The sequence below is a fragment of the Xiphias gladius genome, chromosome 6, assembly GCF_016859285.1.
Source record: "Xiphias gladius isolate SHS-SW01 ecotype Sanya breed wild chromosome 6, ASM1685928v1, whole genome shotgun sequence".
Taxonomy (NCBI): domain Eukaryota; kingdom Metazoa; phylum Chordata; class Actinopteri; order Istiophoriformes; family Xiphiidae; genus Xiphias; species Xiphias gladius.
The window spans coordinates 20,948,896-20,969,041 of record NC_053405.1 but is presented as its reverse complement, the minus strand read 5'-3'; the positions used below and the strand labels follow the sequence as shown (position 1 = coordinate 20,969,041).

General features: G+C 41.0%; 1 protein-coding gene across 1 annotated transcript in view; it reads left to right on the top strand.

Annotated features, from left to right (window-relative positions):
- Positions 1–224: 224 nt before the first annotated feature.
- The window catches only part of yjefn3 (YjeF N-terminal domain containing 3), a 43,118-nt gene continuing 23,196 nt past the window's right edge, over positions 225–20,146 (top strand). The window contains exon 1 of the mRNA XM_040127926.1: positions 225–561. Within this exon, the coding sequence (XP_039983860.1) occupies positions 494–561 (68 nt within the window). The 5' untranslated portion in view covers positions 225–493. The remainder of the gene's footprint in view (positions 562–20,146) is intronic.

Sequence of the window (20,146 nt, the reverse complement as noted above, 5' to 3'; positions counted from 1 at the left end):
GTGAACGTGTGTATCTGTGTGTGAATTTGAGGGAGGGGAGATGGGAGGTGGGGTGGGGATTGCTCCCTGGTTAACTGAACAGCTATGACCGCGGCAGCCTGAGCCAATCAGCCAGCGAGGACCATGCCTCCTGATTCTCAATTGGCTGGCTTTCCCGGTGAGCCCAGCTGATACAGAGAGCCAGCTGGTTTTATCAGAGAATGAGCTGGGGCCACAGTGGGAAAAAGACAGAAAGACAGAGAGGAGAGGCAGAGATACAGAGGCTAGATTCAGAGAGCGTGTGTGTGTGTGTGTAGCAGCTAGTAATCATCTGCCAGTGTCTGAGCCAATCAAAAGCCGCAGCCCATTTAGATTCTCAGTCTATTCCCAGGAAAAGAGGTAGAAAGTGTGTTTATTCAATCAGAGTCAGAGAGAGAAGGACCAGAAGCATTTTCTTTGGAGCGGCACAGCTCTTCCTTTCTCATATTTGCCAAGACGTGCTGGGTGAAAAGAGATGGACAAGATGAACCACAGCTCAGCTGAGGCAGAGGCTGAAACCATAGAACCACTGCGTTACCTCAGGTAGGCACCTGCCCATTTCTGCTGCATCTCTCTCATGGTCTCACCACTATTCTATTGCTTTTCTGCCTCTTCGTCTCTGATTTGAAATGCCCTATTTCTGCTCTGCTCTTCCATTCTGGTGGTTTTACAGTGACATCGATTCACAGGACAGCTCTGAAATCAATGCACAGTGCAGAAAGAGATAAATAGGGGCAGGCAGAATTAGAGAGGAGAGACAGGGAGGAAGATCCAGATCTTCTTGTAGGACCGAAGAGAGGTCTTCACATGAGCAACCTGTTTGAATCAGAGCAAGCTTTTAAAAGATAATGGGATGGGAGGGAATATCAGATATCAGATCAGAGGATATATCAATTATATACTCACCGATACTGCTGATGTTGAAGGAAATGATGATGATGCCTGCAGAAGTATCTTGGTCCATCCCAAAATACTCCTACTCTGCTTTGCCAGTCTTGAATGTTCTTCATTGCTCTCATTCCACTCCACTGAAGCCTCAAATTGAATTACATTTATGAGCTATTATTGAATTAGGATGCATTTTCAGGCCACATATTACCAGCCAATCAAAGCATCTGATGATTCAGTAACTTTTGTGGATCAGATGAATAATCAGTTAGTTATGCAATTGAAGGTTTGTGTGGCGCGTTTGTTCCCCATGGCTGCCTCAGTAGCACCAGTGTTACTTTCAGAGTGACAGGAAGAAAGAGATTCTTGAATCCGAGAAACAAAAAGAGATGTATCTGTATGTGCAGGTGTTTGCAGGCATACGTATACTGAAACACAGGGAAATAGTTTTTCCAGCCTTTGATGCAGACACACAATTACACACAAACTACACACGCACCTACTGATTACTCTATTTGGTTCCACTTCAGATTCCAAATGACAGTCTGTAGTCCTTGTGGGATGAACACCAAGTGAACAGCATTTAGTCATCACGATCAAACTTATGACAAAAAGTAAGAATATTTTCGCCAGACATTATAATAATAATAATTAGAAAAACTATCTATAGCCCATTAGTTTTTCGTTTCCTATATTAGAAGCAAGGTTTTTAACTGTTTTCTATGGATAGGTATCTAATTTAAGGTAGAGTCTCGGCTTTATGTCACAGAATTAGAATTTGTGAATGTGGTGCGGCCAAATGACCCCTACTGTTATTAGGAAAAACATTTTAATGAAAAAGTATGGATTATTACAATCAAATCACATTTCCTAATAAATAGCTAAAAGCTAAATGTATATTTGGGCACCACGGTTAAAGGGCAACTCCACCGATTTTACACATCAACGTCTGTTTGCAAGTCTGATAAACTGCCTCAAGTGATGTTACGACTTAAAGTCATCAGACCTGACGATGTCAGTTGAAAATGAAGAAAATCTGGGGGTGTGGAGTTAGAAAAAAGTGAGCTTACTAGACCTCTGTAGCCCACACCTCAGCTCTGCTCTACGCTAGAAGCTCAAGCCTACATTAGCCACTACCAGCATAACACAGCCGAATCTCCGGCCAAATTTCTTAGTGGTAGACTTGCATTGAGTCTACCACTAAGAAAGGGTAACGTTGGCACCAACGTTACCCTCAACGTTTTGACAAGAAAGAAGTGAAATATTAAAGATGATATGTCTGGTTCTGCTGCATTGATATCCTTTTTTTTTTTTTAAGCTGTCCATCATGAGTCCAACAATGGTATAGGAGTATAATGCCAAACCTGTGGAGTACTCTTTTAATTATTTTGTGTATCTCCCATATAGGCAATATTACTGGTATGATAAGCTATGGAAAGGCACACATGCACACACACACTTACACACAGACAGAGTGGTACATTAAAAAGCCCTTTAAATACAAGGAATAGTGTTATACTGTAGTGTGATGATATGATTAGAGTGTGAATGCCTGAATGTGTTCTGGCCTTGCTGTCTTTGTCTGTGCTTGATCTACCACACAAAGGGTGTGTTGTCACTCAGGAGGAAACATCACTGTTCTCTTTCTTCTTATAATGCATTTCAAGTAGCATGATGTGCTTAATATAGCCTAGACAGATGGCTTCTTCCTGTTCTGTTGATCATTTATAAATATAAATCACTCTGCAAGCCCCTGATTGATTTTTGAGTGTGTGTGTGTACATACGGTGCCTAAAGACATCTTAATACTGAATACGGTATTTCCGCTGTGACTCATGTATCTAATGCAACCCCCACATTCGCTGTCATTGATTGAACTGCTCTAAACTCCCGCCAATCAGTTCATGCACCTGCATATTACATTTTTTAAAAAACATTCCCAATAATGTATGTAATTAGACGCTTTGCGCTGCCTGCGTTTACATTCTTCTCCATGTGCGTTGACATCTGCGCAGCTGAGGCCGGCAGATTAACTATTACCCAAGAGGCTTCATCCCAGTGCTAAAACTCTCAGATCTTTGCAGCTTGACTGGGGCTGGCTGGCAGTCAATTAAAGCCCCCATATACCTTAATACTGCAGGGGAACTAATTATACAGCTACTGTCATCATCAGGGTCTATGTATGTGCATGTACACGTGTGCAGGCATGTAAACATATTGTATGTGTGAACATGCATATCCTTAATGCTTGTAATTTATTCACTTTACAGGATTTTATGAACAAAGATAAAATTAGAAGGAGATAATTACTGTCATGCACAGAAAACTCTATGATTTATGTAAAAAAAACAGGAGATAGTAGTAGCCCCGAGAAACCCTTGTGATAAAGCTGTTCAATGATCTGATATAATCATAAATTGTAACTAATGTATTTGCCAGAGGCAAGAAGAAACATATTAAGCTAATGCATGAAAATCCCAATACATGACAATCCTGCTGTTTAAGTGTCATAATGGTTTTGACTGCAGAAAGATCAAAATTAATTCCTAGCATTGACTCATCTTGTGCACTGGGGTTGTCCTAGATTTACACATTAAACACACTACATACGTTCATGATGAAATACATGTACTTAGTTCACACCTTGTATAAAAATGAATTTCACCAAGATGCTTACACTTTGGAGGCAAGCAGAAGTAGCCCAACCTTTAAGTCTGGGTTTTGCAGAGGCACCTCAGTTGATGAGCCTGAGGAGATAGATAACTTGTAAATGTCGGCAGTGGTTCTGAGCTGCTGGTGACTTGGCCTTGGATCTGGCCCAGTCGCTGGCTGCTGCCTGTAAAGTTTACGAAAGTTCGGATGAGTAAAATGCAGAGGAGAAATTCCGGGGCTTGTGTGTATGATTTATTCAGGCAAAATAAAGTGGCTCTCACCTCTGTTTCATTCTTGTTTACATCTCACCAATACAAGTTGTTCGGTTGTATCTGGTCTTTACTGTCAAATAAGGGAAAATAATGCCCTCCTAGCAGCGGGGGAGACCTGAAAATATCTGAGTACAAAGGCCTGAATGTTTTCCGAGCCACTCTGAATGTAGAAACTGTTCTCAGTGGCATTTTTTCTTTCAGGGGTGACACAACAATCAGAGTAGAATGGTCCAGCACAATATGCCGCATTTGTTTAAATCAAAGCTTTGCACTTCTCTTAAGCTCTGTTGAATGTAATTAGACAGTTTTCTTCCTCTGGATCTTCCTCTGGATTTTTTTCCCTCCTTCTCTCTCCGTTCTAACAGTTATGAATGTTCTGGCTCTTTGGTCCACCTTTCTCCTTTTGATCACAACACCTGGGGCCTGGGACCAATTGCACATAGAAATGTTAGCCTGGTCAGAGATATTTTCGTCTGTCTTTCCATTTGCTGGTCTGCCTTTCTGGCAGTCAGTTCTGCTGCCAGTGTGTCAAGCTGTCTGACTTTACCTGCTTTGCCCTTCATGTCTCTCCTATCTTGGCATTATTGTTATTCCTTTGGCTTGCCACCCTCCTTTCAGATCTCTGCTACCAATTTCCATGTTGGCAGCTCCATTTGCCTGTGTGACAGCTCAGGCATTTATTTATACGCCAACTGTAATGATTGGGGCAGAGAGGTGGAGATGCAGAGAGGGAGAATGGAGAGGAAAGGTGATTTGTTACCAGTGCAGTGTTGGGCCATAATTTCCCTCCTCCATTAAAGTCAGATTAGCTGTATGAGTTCCCCATTACTATGGTTGAGAGAGGAGCATGTGGGGTAGAGGGGAAGCAGGATGAGGACTGATGGCTGATTTCAAGTGAATTACAGGCTCTACAATAAGTCTGCTATTCCTAATTTTTGCCGCATAAATTGCATTGTATTGCGGTAAAGTGTGAGATAACATAATCAAAGACATACCCAGACAGCTGTAGTGCATTCACACAAAGTGATTCAGTTACTCTGAGTACCTAAGTTGAAGTAGGAGTTAGATTATAGCATTTTTATGGTTTAAAGCCACCGCAATTCTCTGGTAATACCAGGGCTAAATCTTAAGCCACGCTCGCAGCTCTGTGAAGCTAAATGCTAAGGTCAACATTATACCTCCTGAAACATGCTATAATAGCATGTTTCAGGAGGTATAATGTTTGACATGTTCACCATCTTATTTTAGCGTGTTATCATGCAAAAATTTGCTAATTAGCACTAAAGCCTAGCCACTAGAGCAGGACCGCTAGTGTGGCTAAAACAAGACTAAAAGTGTACAGCCATGCTAGCAGCTCTGTGAGGGTGTACCTACATTCAGCGTCGCTTTGAGCTAAATGCCAACATCAGCTTGGTGTTAAGCAGTTATAGTGTTTACTGCCTTCTCCATTGTAGTTAGTGTGTTAGCTAAACATTTGCTACTTAGCACTAAACACAAATGACAGCTGAGGCTGATAGCGATATCATTAGTTTTGCAGGTATTTAGTCATAAAATCAAGTTTTGGACAAATTAAAATTTTGATCTGATGATAGCACTAGATGAAAAGTTAAGGGATCACCAAAATTACAACAGTTCATTCTAATGGGGAACATGAATTTAAGATACCAAATTTCATAGCAATCCATCCAATAGTTTTTGAGACATTTGTCTCAAAACCAAAGAAGGACTTGAGTGCAAATGCAGGAACTTTTTCATGTTGATAAATTCAAGAACTCTGTGTCACCTACGTATTGACAGCTCTTGTTTTCATTTGCCTGACCGCCCCGAAGTACAAAACCCTGCTGATTCAGGTTTAAATTAGTCTCCAGGTAGCAGTCTTTGTTAGTGGAGAACACAAGAGCCTTTTGAGGAAGGCTGAGCCAAGACTCGGTCCACCACATTATGTCTATTGTGAATCATTTAAGGGATTTCAGTGGATACTAGTGAGAGAAAGCAATATCCTCCCCCAGGGTTCCCCAAATTGTGTTATAGAACACAAACCATGACAGATTTTGAGCAAAACACTTCTTAATCGTGCTTTAGCACAAGTTGGTTTGAAGGGGGAGATGAGAGCAGAGTGAAAAGTTCAAGCACTTACTGCAGATTGAAATGACGGCGTGAGTTTGGTTTGTTTATCTTCACTTAGGGTTTGCTCTGACAAGCCATATACAAGAGATTGTTCTTCAAACAGCACCAGTTGCACCTGGATTGTGTTGGTGTGTGTGTGTGTGTCTTATGTATAGACAGACATGAGAGATGGAGAGAGAGAGTGAGAGAGATAGCAATAAAAAGACAGAGAGAGAGAGACCACCTATGATTCCTCCTTTGCAGAGAAAATTGCAATCATTTTTGCTTCAAAAAAGATGTAATAGGGTCAGAATGTGTCAATTTTTGAACTGCTTTCTTGTCACCTGTGCATGACCTTCACATTGTGAGGATGTGTGTGCTTGCGTGTATATATATGTGTGTGTGTGTGTGTGTGTGTATGTGTGTGTGTGTGTGTTATTATCATGGGGAAATGTACATAGATGGACACAGCAGGCCACTTTTATTTATGTGTTTCTTACCTCCTTCACAGCTCTGACGACTGTTAGCTTTAAATTGGCTCAAATGATCATGACAAAACTAGAGAACAGACTGTGTGTGTTTGAGTGTAGGCACTGTTGCAAATTGTAATGGGTAGTTTCTCCCTCTCTCACACTCTTTACTAAATTAGGAGCAGCTCAATTTGTTTTGTCCTTGAAAAATTGACCTTCAAAAAAATTCCTTGTCATCCTTATTCCTCATCTTCATGTTCTTTCTCCCACTACTGGCGCCTCTCTATTCTCCTCATCTCTCCTCTCTGAATCACTGGACTCTCTCTCACGAGGACACTACTTCCATTTTAAGCACACACACAAAAATGGAGATGGGAGGTACCCACCTCCATTTTTGTACCCATAGATGGAGGTGGGTACAGTGGAGAGATGCTCAGTGGAATTCACAGTACTTTGAGGTGTCTTTTAACAGAAACAGAACTCATGCATTATTCCTCTTTTACTATAACAATTAAGCACATACATTAATGGAGACAGAAGCCTGCAGCCACATAAAACCACAGTAATTTATCTTAAAAAGTGGAATAAATGTGAGTGTGAATATGATGCTTGTGAGGGTTTGTGTTTGTGTATATGTGTTAATTTGTGTAGGTTTGATTTGACAGGATCTAGGGTCTTTTTGGTGGCAGCTGAGTGTATCCAAATGTATCATCTGTAGAGAACCTTTCGTTTACATAAATGCCTCCAGGCCGCTAACTGCTACACTCTCATCAAATACTCACAATGGCATACAGAGTAGTGAAACAAAAGTGAGACCAATGGTTGCCTGGAAGGCTGGAAAACATATTCGTCGATGTAAATATCTATAGTATGGTTTAGGGCTATAATATAAACACAAACTACAGTGATTTTTAATGATGTTTTGTGTGTTTCACCCTGAGCTGATTAGCTGTTTTGTGACCCCAAATGATTTTATTTTGCAAAAATGCATTTTATTTTCCAGTGTTGACAGCAGCCACACAAAAAAGACAGGGTTAAAACTGTGGCAAGCAGATTTTGTAGTCGTCGTACTCAAAACTTGCAGTGATGACAAGGGCTTTCATTTGACTCAGTGAAACTTTTATTAGCACCAAAGCACCCAACTATTATTAGAGACACAATATTATTTCATTTGGCAGGTCCAAACTGTGCTTCAATTGACTTCTGGTAATTAAACTATTCTGCTTCTTAAATGTGATCTTTTCATATGATATTTTAGTCATTTTGATGATTATTGCAGGTGATACACAGCCTTTCTTTGCTTATTCTTATGCATTATTTTCGCCTGACTTTCACCTGAAAAAAGATCAACAGTAAAATCATCTAAAATGTCCATTTCATGTTCCAGAGCTACTTTATGGCTCCATTTTTTGTGTTTGTTCCTGATGTTGTTTGTCCCCCAGATATTAACAATGAAATTAGTTAAGAAAATAATGAACAATGGGAATGGGAATACTTGTTTTCATAAACCAGAAGAATCCATCAACCATTACATTACATACAGTATTTTATGACAGATTCAGATAGACTACCCAGAAAGATCTGATTCAGCAAGACATAGCATGTGTAAATGTGTGAGCTTTTGTGCATGTATGGGATGAACGTGTGTGTGTTTGTTTATATGCTTAGATGATGTTCCTACAGTCTTAAATTTGTGTAGACAGGATGCATTGTCATCATGTGAAAGCTTTTGTTGGGTATTTGGTTTACCTGGCTACATTTAGAAAGCTGAGAGTAGTGAGAGAGCAAAGGAAAGAGAGAGGGATTATAGGAGTGTGTATCACTATGTGTATGTACGTAAATGAGGGTCGTGCTATAAAGTGGAGGGTTTTAAAAAATATGTATTGTGAATGCTACCTGTCAAACTTGCGCTTCTGTTTCCATAAAAAATATTAAGGGTCAGATTTCAACAAGAACACTTGAGCTGACTCCACTGCTATTTCGCCAAACTCTCCAAACGTTCAGACTTCATCAAAATACAGGCTCATGTCCAGGCTAAGTGTGTGACTCCTGATATAAAAAAAACAAAAAGAAACAAAAAAAACCCCCTAAAACTACCAGATGTAGTAGATGATTGCTGCAATTAATGAATGTTTTATTGTGCTGCTAAAGAAAAATAATCCTTGTTGTCATGCCTCTGAAACAGTCATTAGTGCTCTATATCCAGCATGAGCTCCAGTCTTGTTTTGCATTATTGATTTCAAGTGTGGGATAATGTGAGGAATTGATTGTTATAATTGCCTACTGGCTTTGTTCTTAAACCCTGGCTGAGCTGTGTACACATGTGCACAGGCATTTATTTTTTAGTGGCAATAGCACGCAGGAATAATCCATCGAATCTTGTCTGGACCATACTCACAGAATAGTCAATGCCGAAGATTTACGTGACTTAAAGATTCATTTATTCTGAAATTCCCGCAGTGGTGCCCATCACTGGAAAGTGACAGAGGAAGGCAGTTTAAAGCTTCTGATATTTCCTCAGTGACAATGTCTTTGCTTGAGTCCTTGAAATAGGCCATGAGTAGACTTTATAGAGAATTGTAGTCTCCATCTATCCTTAGCTATTTTTTTTCCAGTCCGTTTTGCCTGCCAGCCACTAACTCACCTGATATTCCAGCTTCTGTCATTCCCAGTCACACCAGCTACTTCTCTCAGTGTGCCCCACAAGCTCCAGTCAACCGATCCCCACATCCACCCGTGCACCTGCTCCATATTCCGCAGTTACCCCTTCTAGGATATATACTGCAGCTGCCCAGCTACACTCTTGATTGATTGCTATGACCTGCAAAGAGAGGGTTTCATGACCGTCACGAAGCTACTTTTCGGTAACCTTGCTAGTTTGTCCGTTTCTAATGTAGAGGAAGCTAAACAGTAAAGAAGCGCATAACACAACTGTTCCGGAAACTTGGTGGAACCCTGTTCAAGAAACAGAAAAATGTGCTAAAGCTTGTTAATCAACCTACAAACACTTTCAAATGTAAACACGATGAGGATTTTGAAACAAATGACTTGGAGCAAGCCAACGTCCCTCCCAAATTCGACATATCCCTTACGAATATTTATACAATTACGACTAGTAGCTACTCAGGTTTTGGAAGCCATCCCCTTTCCATTTTCTGTATTACATATCACAATGAAGAGGAACGTTTTTAAAATAAAAGCTCATAAAACAAATAGTCAAACTCACGGCCAGTTTGGTCTGTTTAGATACTGAAAGTCGTAATATTTGTAAAGCCTGGTGTGGTCAGCAGACAGTGCACGTTAGCTCCTCAGTGGTAGCGCAGATTAGCTCGCTAGTGATATTGTTGGCTTATGGGTCTAGTAAAATATGTTGATCCAAATTTTTTACAGTCAATGCTAAAATCTTGGTCACTCCTGTCCTTTATCAATAGATTTTTCCAATTGGTGAAAGCAAACACAATATCTTTATTAGACGTGGTGGCTGCAAATTTAAGATAGGGGATGAGAAAGGCTTGCATCTTGCTTTTTTACGTTTTGCTATACAGAGTATTCTAGCCATGGTTGACAGTGATACCAACTCGGGTTAAATGCACGAGGAGCCTGGGTAATCACATTATGATTTGAGCACAAGCTGTGTTGGTGTGTCTGTGTGTCTGTGTTTAAACTCTGGTCTGAAAATACACCAACAGCAGTGGGGTTTCTCCGTTCTGGCCGTGGAACCTTGCTGTTGTCAGGACTGGTTGGGGGTGTGCTCACTCGGGCTAGTGGATAAGCGCTCAAGTGGATTCACAGGATTAGGAATAGAAGCTGTTGTGGGTCAGTACGTGGTTTGTGAACTAAAAAAAAATTATATAAAATTTAATGCTAGCAAAACACACTAAAAAGGCTGAGGTACCGTTAGCAAAATGATGCACACACTGTAGCAGTAGTATGCACATACACACACATGTGAACAATTGAAGGCTAAGAGCTGTGCTGCATTTCCACATACACTATGCAGCCCCAGCACAAATGAACCTGCATAGGCAGCATGAGTAGATAAATTGAAACAATAAAAAAGCAAAAGCTGTTTTGATAGAGTTTGTCCAATGTCTGGAGTGCAGGTGCATGTGTGTGTGTGTGTGTGTGTGTGTTGCTGGGGCAGAACTCCGGTCTGGAGGCTCCCAGATCTGGGCCTGGTGCTAGCTCAGGTAGCCCTGTGGATCTGGACCCTCACCTTGCAAGTTGTAGCAGTCCATCAAGATTGTCTATAGAGTCATCCAAGCAACATGATTCAAGTCTTTTTACCTGATTACTGCCTGCCCTTTTAGTTTTTGGACCCTTGCCTGTCTTGTTTAATTTGCCTGCCACTTTATTCCCCTTAGGACTTGTTTGAGATTTGACTACTTACTTGTTGCTGACCTTAAGCTGCCTCATTGTTTCATTAACCTTTTTGTACTCCAGCTACTGAATCTGTGAGTGAGACTTTTGGATCCAAATCCTGTTTTACTGCACCATTACACACAGAGCATCTGAATTACATACATTTCAGTAAGTGCTATGAAATTTCAGAATTTCAGCTCAGTATCACTGTAATGATATGAAATTCAGTATCTCCAGTGGCGTCTGATTAGGATTTCTTCAAAACAATTTTTTCAGTTACTCGAATATTTCTGCTAATCATTTAATGTGATGCAACTCACATTGTAATGATAGACATAATTTTTCTCAAATGGCAGATACTGTAATGCGTTTTTACAAACCCTTCTACCTAACTATCCCACACCTTTCTGACGTTGAAGAGGTCTGTGTCTGACCATTTCTGTAACCTTCCAAAGCGAACCCTCCCATATTCAAACTTACTTCACACCGTGATTGGCCAGCCATGTGGAAGTGAGAAAGGACCCAGGGTTTGAACTTCTCTCTCTAGCTTGACACAGCTGTTGCTAACAATTTTCAGGTGAACAGCCGAATGCAACACTTTGAAACCAGGAGAGACTGTCTGACAATTAGCGGTGTTATCCCCATATTTACACGATATTGCACCTCCCTCCTCTCTGTGATGGCTGGCTTGGAAAAAAACCCTGAACCCTGTGGGCAACTTGCTGACAGAGGTCAGAGCTGTTCTGGGGAATGTGACTAGAAAGAGAAGTGTTTTCATGCTGACAGAATGGGAGCGATGCCCAATAGCAACTGGCCTTATGTTTTTTCCACTGGAAAATCAATGTGGAAAGCCAGAAAGAAAGATGCAAATAGACCAACACAGAGAGAGGAGAGGAAAGGCGAGTGGGATGAATTCAGATACAGGGTGAAGAAAAAACACTGTGTTAGAGGACCAGGAAACCTTATAATAAGAGAGATGTTGCCTGGCTGCCTGCGACACGCACAGGGGATCTTTTTGTTTAAGACTTTTGCAAGGACGAAGCACTCAAGTTAAATTTCTAGGTTTATTGAATAGGTTTTCTTCGCAATAGTTCTGTATTTTTTGTGATAGAATTGTACTCTCAGTATTCTTTCATTTTAGCAGATTCCAGTAGTACATGATTGAAAATGAAATTGAATAGGCAGAAAGAGGGGGAGAGACGAAAAAACTGACTGTGACAGCACGGAGTCGACTTCTTACATAAATTCTAAATGTTGATGTATCTTTTTATTTCTATAAATAAATTTGTGGCCCTGGGGGTTTATAAAAAATGAACAGTCTGTGTTTGTCCTCAGGTATTGTGTCTCCAGCTCATTATGTCTTCATATGTGTGTTTGTGAACATTTCAGTGACTAAGTGTGTGCCACTGCTTGTAGCCAGGAAGTCTTTCCCGGTTTCCAGTAATTGGGTTCACTGTCTTGCTCTGCTGAGCCCTGATTGTGGTTCTGTTTTGTTTCCCATTGGAGGAACACTGTCGCTGAATTCTGATTATGTAAATGACTTGTCTTGTCTTTTATATAGCTCTGTTGTTGTTCACCCTGTCCCCGTTCACTGATGGATTATATAAATAGAAATTAAAATTGGTTTTTGAAAGTCAAGATAATACTCCAACGGAAAACAAAGATGTACAAATGTAATTAGCTTCTTGCTATTTTTACTGGTGTGTTGATTATAAAAGGTACATGAAAACTCACGGGAAATAGTATATCATTGTAAATCAGATACTTCCAGTTTGTTTGTAAAGGCTGGTTATCAGTCAGCTATAAAACACCCCATAACACATATTCACACTCTACACTCGATACTAGAACTGTCAGGCGATTAATAACATAGAAAAAATATAGTAGATATATTGAGCATTTTGTGTTCATCCTTGCCTAGCAGCACCTCTCAGCCCAGGCTCAGATCTATTTTTCACTCCTTTTTTTCAGCACCTGTAATAAGACAATCAGTAGAGGTGCAGGGTAATTCTTGCCTCGCAGATGCTTTGATGGACAGTTGCTAAGGCTAGACTCCCCAGTGGCTTGTGAGCCAGCGGGTTAATGGTGATGCTGAGAGAGGCATGCAGTGAGAAAGACAACGACCTGGAGAGCCAGACAGAGGAATCAACAGACATAAACTAAATGTTTACGCTGAGAGAGAAGATCGGGTCCCTTGAGAGAAGAGGAGGGGAGGGAGGGAAAATGAGAGAAGGACACACACTTACAGATGGACAGGAGCTGTTGCTTAGCCTTTTATTTTTTGAGATGGGGTTCTGTATATCGGTTTTATGAGCTAAGATCTATGTCAGACAGACAGGGGGGAGGCACATGGGTGTCTGGGCTTTACATTAGTAGATGTAAAGCCCAAAGGTTTGCCATGGTTATAAGAGACGAACAGAGTGGGTGGCACTAAAATTGTCAGCACTCCACTTGTCAGCGCACTTCTCAAGAAATGTCTTGTGTAACACAGCCAAGACACAATTATTGGAAGAGAATGTGACAAGAAAGGAAAAACAGTGGTTACCTCTCTCAGCTATACTTCTATGAGCAGGAAGTATAGACAGAGCCCGCTAAAATTTTCACTGCACATATTTCAAGACAAGCTCACCAGACTCTCTTTGTACTGGCTATATATGGCTATAATAGCCTAACCTGGCATCCGGTGAGACAGCTACTCAAGGAGAGGCACAGGTACAAGGTTTGGAGGATTTGTGCTCATAGAATTGGGGTTACAATGTCTGACAATTATTCCAGTTCTCACAAGTTTAAAGCTGCCAGTATACTCCATCAAAAGTGCTTGTCAGTAGTTTTGGAAACCACCTCCTCCCACACCGTTCTGATGTTGACGAGGGGTTCTGTGTCCCACCATTTCTGTGACTTTCCAAAGATGACAATCTGACATGGGTGCTGTTATCCCCATATTTAAATGATATTGCATCTCCCTCCTCTCTGCGATGGCTTGCTTGGAAAAAAGAGTGCCTTCTACTTTGTTCAGTGTGACTATTCGGAACAACTATAAACACTCCTGGTTTCCAATGTGGTCGGGCAACATTTTGTTCCAACTAGTTCTAATCGAACATAACCTGACCGTGACCCTCTAAGGGTTGTTGCTAGGTACTTGAACCGGCCTCTGCAAACACATGCATGGCCTTCCTTTGTATTGCTGTTGATCGGTCCACATTGCCCACTACAAATTATAGGGCGATGGCAACTCCTGCAAGGACGTAAGCAAGGCTTGGACGAGTGTGCACTCATCAAATATTGCGGACAGTTCGCATGTACCTGCAGAGGACGTTGTGTGTGGGTCGCTGCATGGACCATGCTCAGAGCTTTACGGCCTCTACACCAACACAACACCAGGCTGCAACTTTGGGTAAAATGCAGCACACTAGGGAGATGGTAACACTATCCATATCAATTGGTCCACCCACAATGCCAAAAGCTGGCCTTGTGCTGATCCCTCAAAAACACTGTCAGGATGGGTGGGCATTTTAGGCAACAAGGTAAAATAATACCCCAAGGGAAATAAGAAAACATTACTATCAGGCTGATAATAACCAGCAGTCACCAAGCCACTAATACCTACTAGCAGGGAGGTGGCGTGTGATTACTTCTGCTGATTGTACTGTACCATTCAGGAAAAACCTTCAATTCTCTGTACCACTGCAGTGTGAAAACATGAAACCTGTGTAGAGGCAAAGTTCCCCACAGTGTAAACACCACCTGTTCTACCTCTGAGTAGGAGAGTGGATGGTCAATGCAAAATTACCTTTGTGTTCTGGTTATGGTTTATCAACAAACTGTCATTTTTTTGAGCTTCGTCTCCAGATTTCCTTCTGGCCTCGGAGCTTCTGTACTCAACCATCTTCTTACGTATAATTCAAGTTTAGAATTAAGGTATCTAGCTGCAAATGACTTTGGAACATCCATAATACAATCATAACAAACTATAGTAAGATATTCCATCTATGATCTACCTATGAATTAAGACACAACAAAGGAGGAATTAAACAAATACATTTTTAAAACCAAGGTTTAACGAAGCTCAAAGAATGTATGGAAGAATGGATATGAGCTAGAGCAGAGTTTGAAAAGAGGTTGTTTTTTTAAGTGGTAACAGTTAAATTAAGTTCCTCTGTTGATTTAATTTCCCGCCACGGTGCACTCAAGGTCAAATAATGACATTAGCCAGTGTTGAGCAGATTTTATAATGAGCATCCATTTAGTTAGGCATAAGTACATTAAAAATACTGCTGTTCTGGGGTCAGTAGTTTTAGACTGTGCATAATTGCCTTGACCAGTAGTAACCAGAGATATGGGTTTCGTTTGTGCGGCTGTGTTATATCTTGTTCCATAATGCAATTACCGTGTTATGAGCTGCATGCCAGTTAAAGCAGCACTGCATCAATGGTTGTATTGATGATACACTGTAATAACTTTGCCAGCTGCAGAAGCGGTCTTGATGAACGCTGCGGTGGTTTTAAGTCTCTGTAGATGTTTTTTTAATGCTGTAGTGACATGAATTTAAGCCTGTGAATAAAAACTAACAGCAAACTTTCAGTCTAATAGCTGCCAGTTGGCTATACTGAGAGAAACCAGTGGAATCTGAGTTGATGAGGGTATTTTTTTTATAGGCATCAGTGACAGAAGCAGGCTTTGCATGACGGTTCCTCCCCCACATCCTATCGCTACAGTGTGCGGATGACCAATCTGTACCTCCTTCTCCCCCTGCTGCTGTTGCTCTTTTACCTCCAAATCATCTTAGAGGGAGGTGAGGAAGATTGACTAAACACAGACATATACACACTCACATAAGCACCATGTGTCCCAGGACACACACACACACACACACACACACACACACACACACACACACACACACACACACACACACACACACACACACACACACTACATACACTACACCCTGCTATGCTCCCCAAGCTGCACAGCTTGTGAGACATTCTGTTCCTAATGTATGGGAAATGCCACATATGCATACATTACAGCTAAGCCTGTCAGCTGCGCTCATGGACGGTTAAAAGATCAACTCTGATGCATTTCTGAAGTTGTGAGGCAGTTACATATCTTATGTTAGTATGTGTCAATTACACAACACGATGCCACAGGGGCTGGCTAATTGCTTGTGTAAAACACCACTTGACTGAGAGAAGAGTTTCATTTTTCTGCGATTGACTCGCATCACTTTCATCCTCTGAAGCTGGAGTTAGTCTCTCCTGTTTTGCCAAGGTTTTTCCTGGCTGCTTTGCTGTCTTTACACCTCTCACACATTTCTCCCTGCCACCTGCCACCTGCCACCCAAGCATTGTAAACACACCCTGACATGTGCCCCCGCACACACACATATGCATGCAGACATACACTCATGGCAGCACAGCCGCAAAAGGTCGGCCGAATGCCAGTCTCCATGCAATGGCTCTCTGGTCCCTCTCATGGTTCCCCCTACTGCTGTGCTCATCAATTATTCACAGCCTGTGCATTGTGTGTGTGTGTGTGTGTATGTGCATTTTCACTTGTGTGGGGCTGCAGTTGTGTCATAAAAAACAAAACCTTACTTGGCGTGAAGGCTTCTGGGCAAACATGAAGGTGGGAGAAACTGAGAGACGGTAGCAGTGTGGGTTTGAGGCTGTGCTTCTCATTAATGTGCTCTCCGCTGTTTATGTGTGGCGTGTGTTCTGTATCAAATTAACTTTGAGTTGACCCACCTGCCTTTGCGTCATGAAATGTCCCCACGGTTTGCCCAGTGAAAGAGAGATGACTCAGGAGAGACATTTACATACATATGGCGAATACACACACACACATGCTCAGTGGATGATTAGCTGGGAAGAGAGTAAACAATTTATGTGAAAGGAGTTCAAATAATTTGGAGAGTTTTCAGCAGCAGCAAAAGCATCTTTTTCTCTTTTTCTTCCTCCCCTGGCTTGCCTGGGGACTCTCCGGTCTTGCCTTTTATTGGCGATGCTACAAAATAGAGCCATAAAAAGTGCGAGCAGGAGAAGGAGATTAGTCTTTTGTGTCCAAGCAAGCCAAGAAGAGATGAGAGCCTGTGCTCTCCTGCAGGGGCTTCAGAGTCTGCAACGGGGACCGTTGCTGAAAACAATGAACGAAATGAATGCTGCCGAGTTTCATCTTCAGTAACCACTAGCCACTTTTTGAGATGTTTTTTCTGCGGTTGAGTCTGACTGCAGATGTGCCTTGTGCAGGACAGAAGTAGGACCCTCTTTTCAGCATATGCACATTGTGGGGGTCCATATTTTGAGGAATATATTGAATATACATTGTATATATATATATATATATTCTACACTTTTGTTTGAGTGTACAAAAGAACAGATTAAAACACGATCGCCACTCTGAATGACATTAGGCATGCAGGCCTCTTGCGGAGCCCTCTGTGAGTCCTTCGTTTGACAACTGAAGCTGTCCCGCTGCCCCTCCCGACGGAGGAACTGGCAGGAGATTAGATGCAGAGAGAGAGAGATGCAAGACTTGCAGCAAACAAGCCCTGCAGGCTCATAACACCTCAACCTTAGCTTTCTGTTTTTGCCACTATACAAAACAACATTGCATGTACAGTAGGTGTAAACCCCTTATTTGGAAACTACAATCGTCAACAACAAATCCATCTTCTGTTTAAAAAAGTCAACAAAAAAGTATTTTGTTGCAGGAAAACACCTCTCGGTCAGACTCTAAAGAAACTGGTCTGGTAAAGGTCATACTAATGATCCCTTTTATGCTGCTGACTCTGCTGGTTTAACTTGAGCTGCGAGTTGCACTGCTCTCAGATGGTTCATTTCATTTCTTTCTAACAGACTTTATATCTTTAATAATAAAAATGACTTTTGCACCCAGACCTTGAAAACTCTCCAACAGCCTCCTTTGAAGAAATCTGCTTTGCTACCTTAGAGAATTCCTTTGAACCTCAACTTGTATTCCTTCATTAGCTGGTAATTGCCTTTGATGCATCTTTGTCTGGTCTTAAACCTGCAATAACTTATGTTTTAGCCATTTGGAGGCAGCAGAACAAGCTTTAAACAGAACACTGTCGTATTATCACCTCTTAAGTGGATATGTTGTTAGCAAACAGTTGCCTATTTACACATCTGGCAGACACAGATCAACCTAAGCATTTACTTAGTGTTGGGTTTGTGTCCACTTGATGAATGTAAGTTCAATATTCACTCTTTTTTTGCTCTGTTTTTCACCTTCACCAACCCCTGAGCAAATATCTGGCTCTTTAGCTGCTAAATGATCCATTATGTTCACTATCTTCTTGATAACTTTTTCCAGTAGTGTACAGTGAATTTTTAGAGCTTCTTGGTAAAAGCAGCTGGTTGTTGAGAGTGAACATCAATAAAGTTGTGCACTGGAAACGTTAACTATTAAATGTTTTATACTAATCATGAATAAAGTGCATTATCATTATTATGAAGGTAGTAACACTGAAATCTGGTAATAACTTATATGAAATGGATGATTAACAGTCACATGGTTGACCCTACGTACAGTATAGCACTAGATCTCATGATGGCATAGCAACATAACCAGCTCAAAAGAGTAATCCGCAGATTTAGCATTGCGCTTCTATCAAATTGTCAAACCCACGATGGACAATTTAATAAAAAGGATCAAAACTGATGCAACAGAATCAGAGCTATTATCTTTTTTTTATTACACACATCCCTCCTCCTTGGCAAAACCTGGTGCCTTTAACATCATCAGATGTAGGAAAATTTGAATTGCAAGAATACATCCTCTCTACTTATTGTCTGATTCTTGCAGTGTATCACCCTTAGTTCCCTCTTGTGCAATCAATGAGAAAACCCTCATATGCAATACTGATAAATTGCAAGTGCTTCCACTACAGGGAAAAACAAAGGTAAAATAAACACCCCTCTGTGGAGAAGAAGTTATAGGCTTGATCAACATGATACTGAATGTTGGAATTCAATGATTTGATTTTAGCGACACAGCACTTTTTTTTTTATAGCATTACCAAGTATTTCACTTCTTTTAATGTGAAAGTTTTGTATTCAGCAGTTTAGTCAGGATAACATTTGTGCACAAGCAGTTACTAACAAACATATTCTACAGTAATGTTCTGTAGCAATAAATACGTACATACATATGCATAGTTGTATCTTGCATAAGTATTCTACGGAAGCGTAAGGCATTCGCTTGAGAAAAAATGTTTGCTCTGTTTTTCTGAATGAACGAGATACCTCAGATCCTGCGAGAAGCTCAGAACAGGTAAGGTATCTAAGGTATTAATTATGTGTTACATGCCAAATTATATCATTTAACTGTTTGCTTGACCCCATGTGACAGAAGAGAGCAAACGAAATGAGAACTGGCAGTGACAGCAAGCAGATCAGAATTTGCTTTCCGCCTGAACGGCTACAAAGTCCTGAGGTGCTTATGCAAAGTCGACGAACCAATAACAATACCATCTACATTACCTAAAGACACAAGTATTTCCCAATGTCTCAAACTTAAACCAAAATAAAACTGGATTAAATTAAACAGGCGGAACATTTTTGCTTCCATTAAGTCAAGCTCTCAAGTAAATGACAGCTTCTTGCAGGATTTTGAGGAATCTCGTTAATTCAGAATAACAGGGAGATCATTTTTTTCTCCAGTGGATGCATTATGTATCTGTAGTATTCTGTGTCCTCCCCATTTTTTTATACCCCTTCCTCCTCCACATTTGTCTTCCTGCTATATTTCCTCCCACTCTGTTACACTGTGTACTGTAGCTAACCAGCCATGACATTTGGAGCCAAATTGGAGTAAAAGCTGCAGGCAGAGGCCTTGTGAGATTATAGACTGACCTGAGAAACTGCAAACAGAATGTTATTCACTTCTAGTTGGTTTCAGTGATTCTATCAACTCCCAGTCAACATTGGCCACATAATGATAGATCACTGACACTGATTAAACACTGTCTCATGCTGCCACAGTAACGCATTGTGCTCTTAGTTTGCAGCCTTGGAGAAGGGTATTTATTTAGCCACATCCAGCAGAGAAGGGCGTAGGAAGATTGTCCTCTTCATGGCAGGGTTTTATTAGTCTGAGTTATTCATTTTTATCTCAGTCATGCTGGTGGCAGTGGCTCTAATTATGCCATGTCACTTTCTCCCACTCTGTTCCACCTGTCTGCTGCATCTCCACCTTCCCCATCTATCCTTCAATTATTTTCATTATGTTGCCATATTAGTTTAGCCCTCTCTCTTACAGCTGCTTTTTTAATTTTTTACTTTTATTTCAAACTAACAATATTCTAACAATATCAGTCTTTACTGAATCACTCTGTGTTTCAAAACACAGACTGCT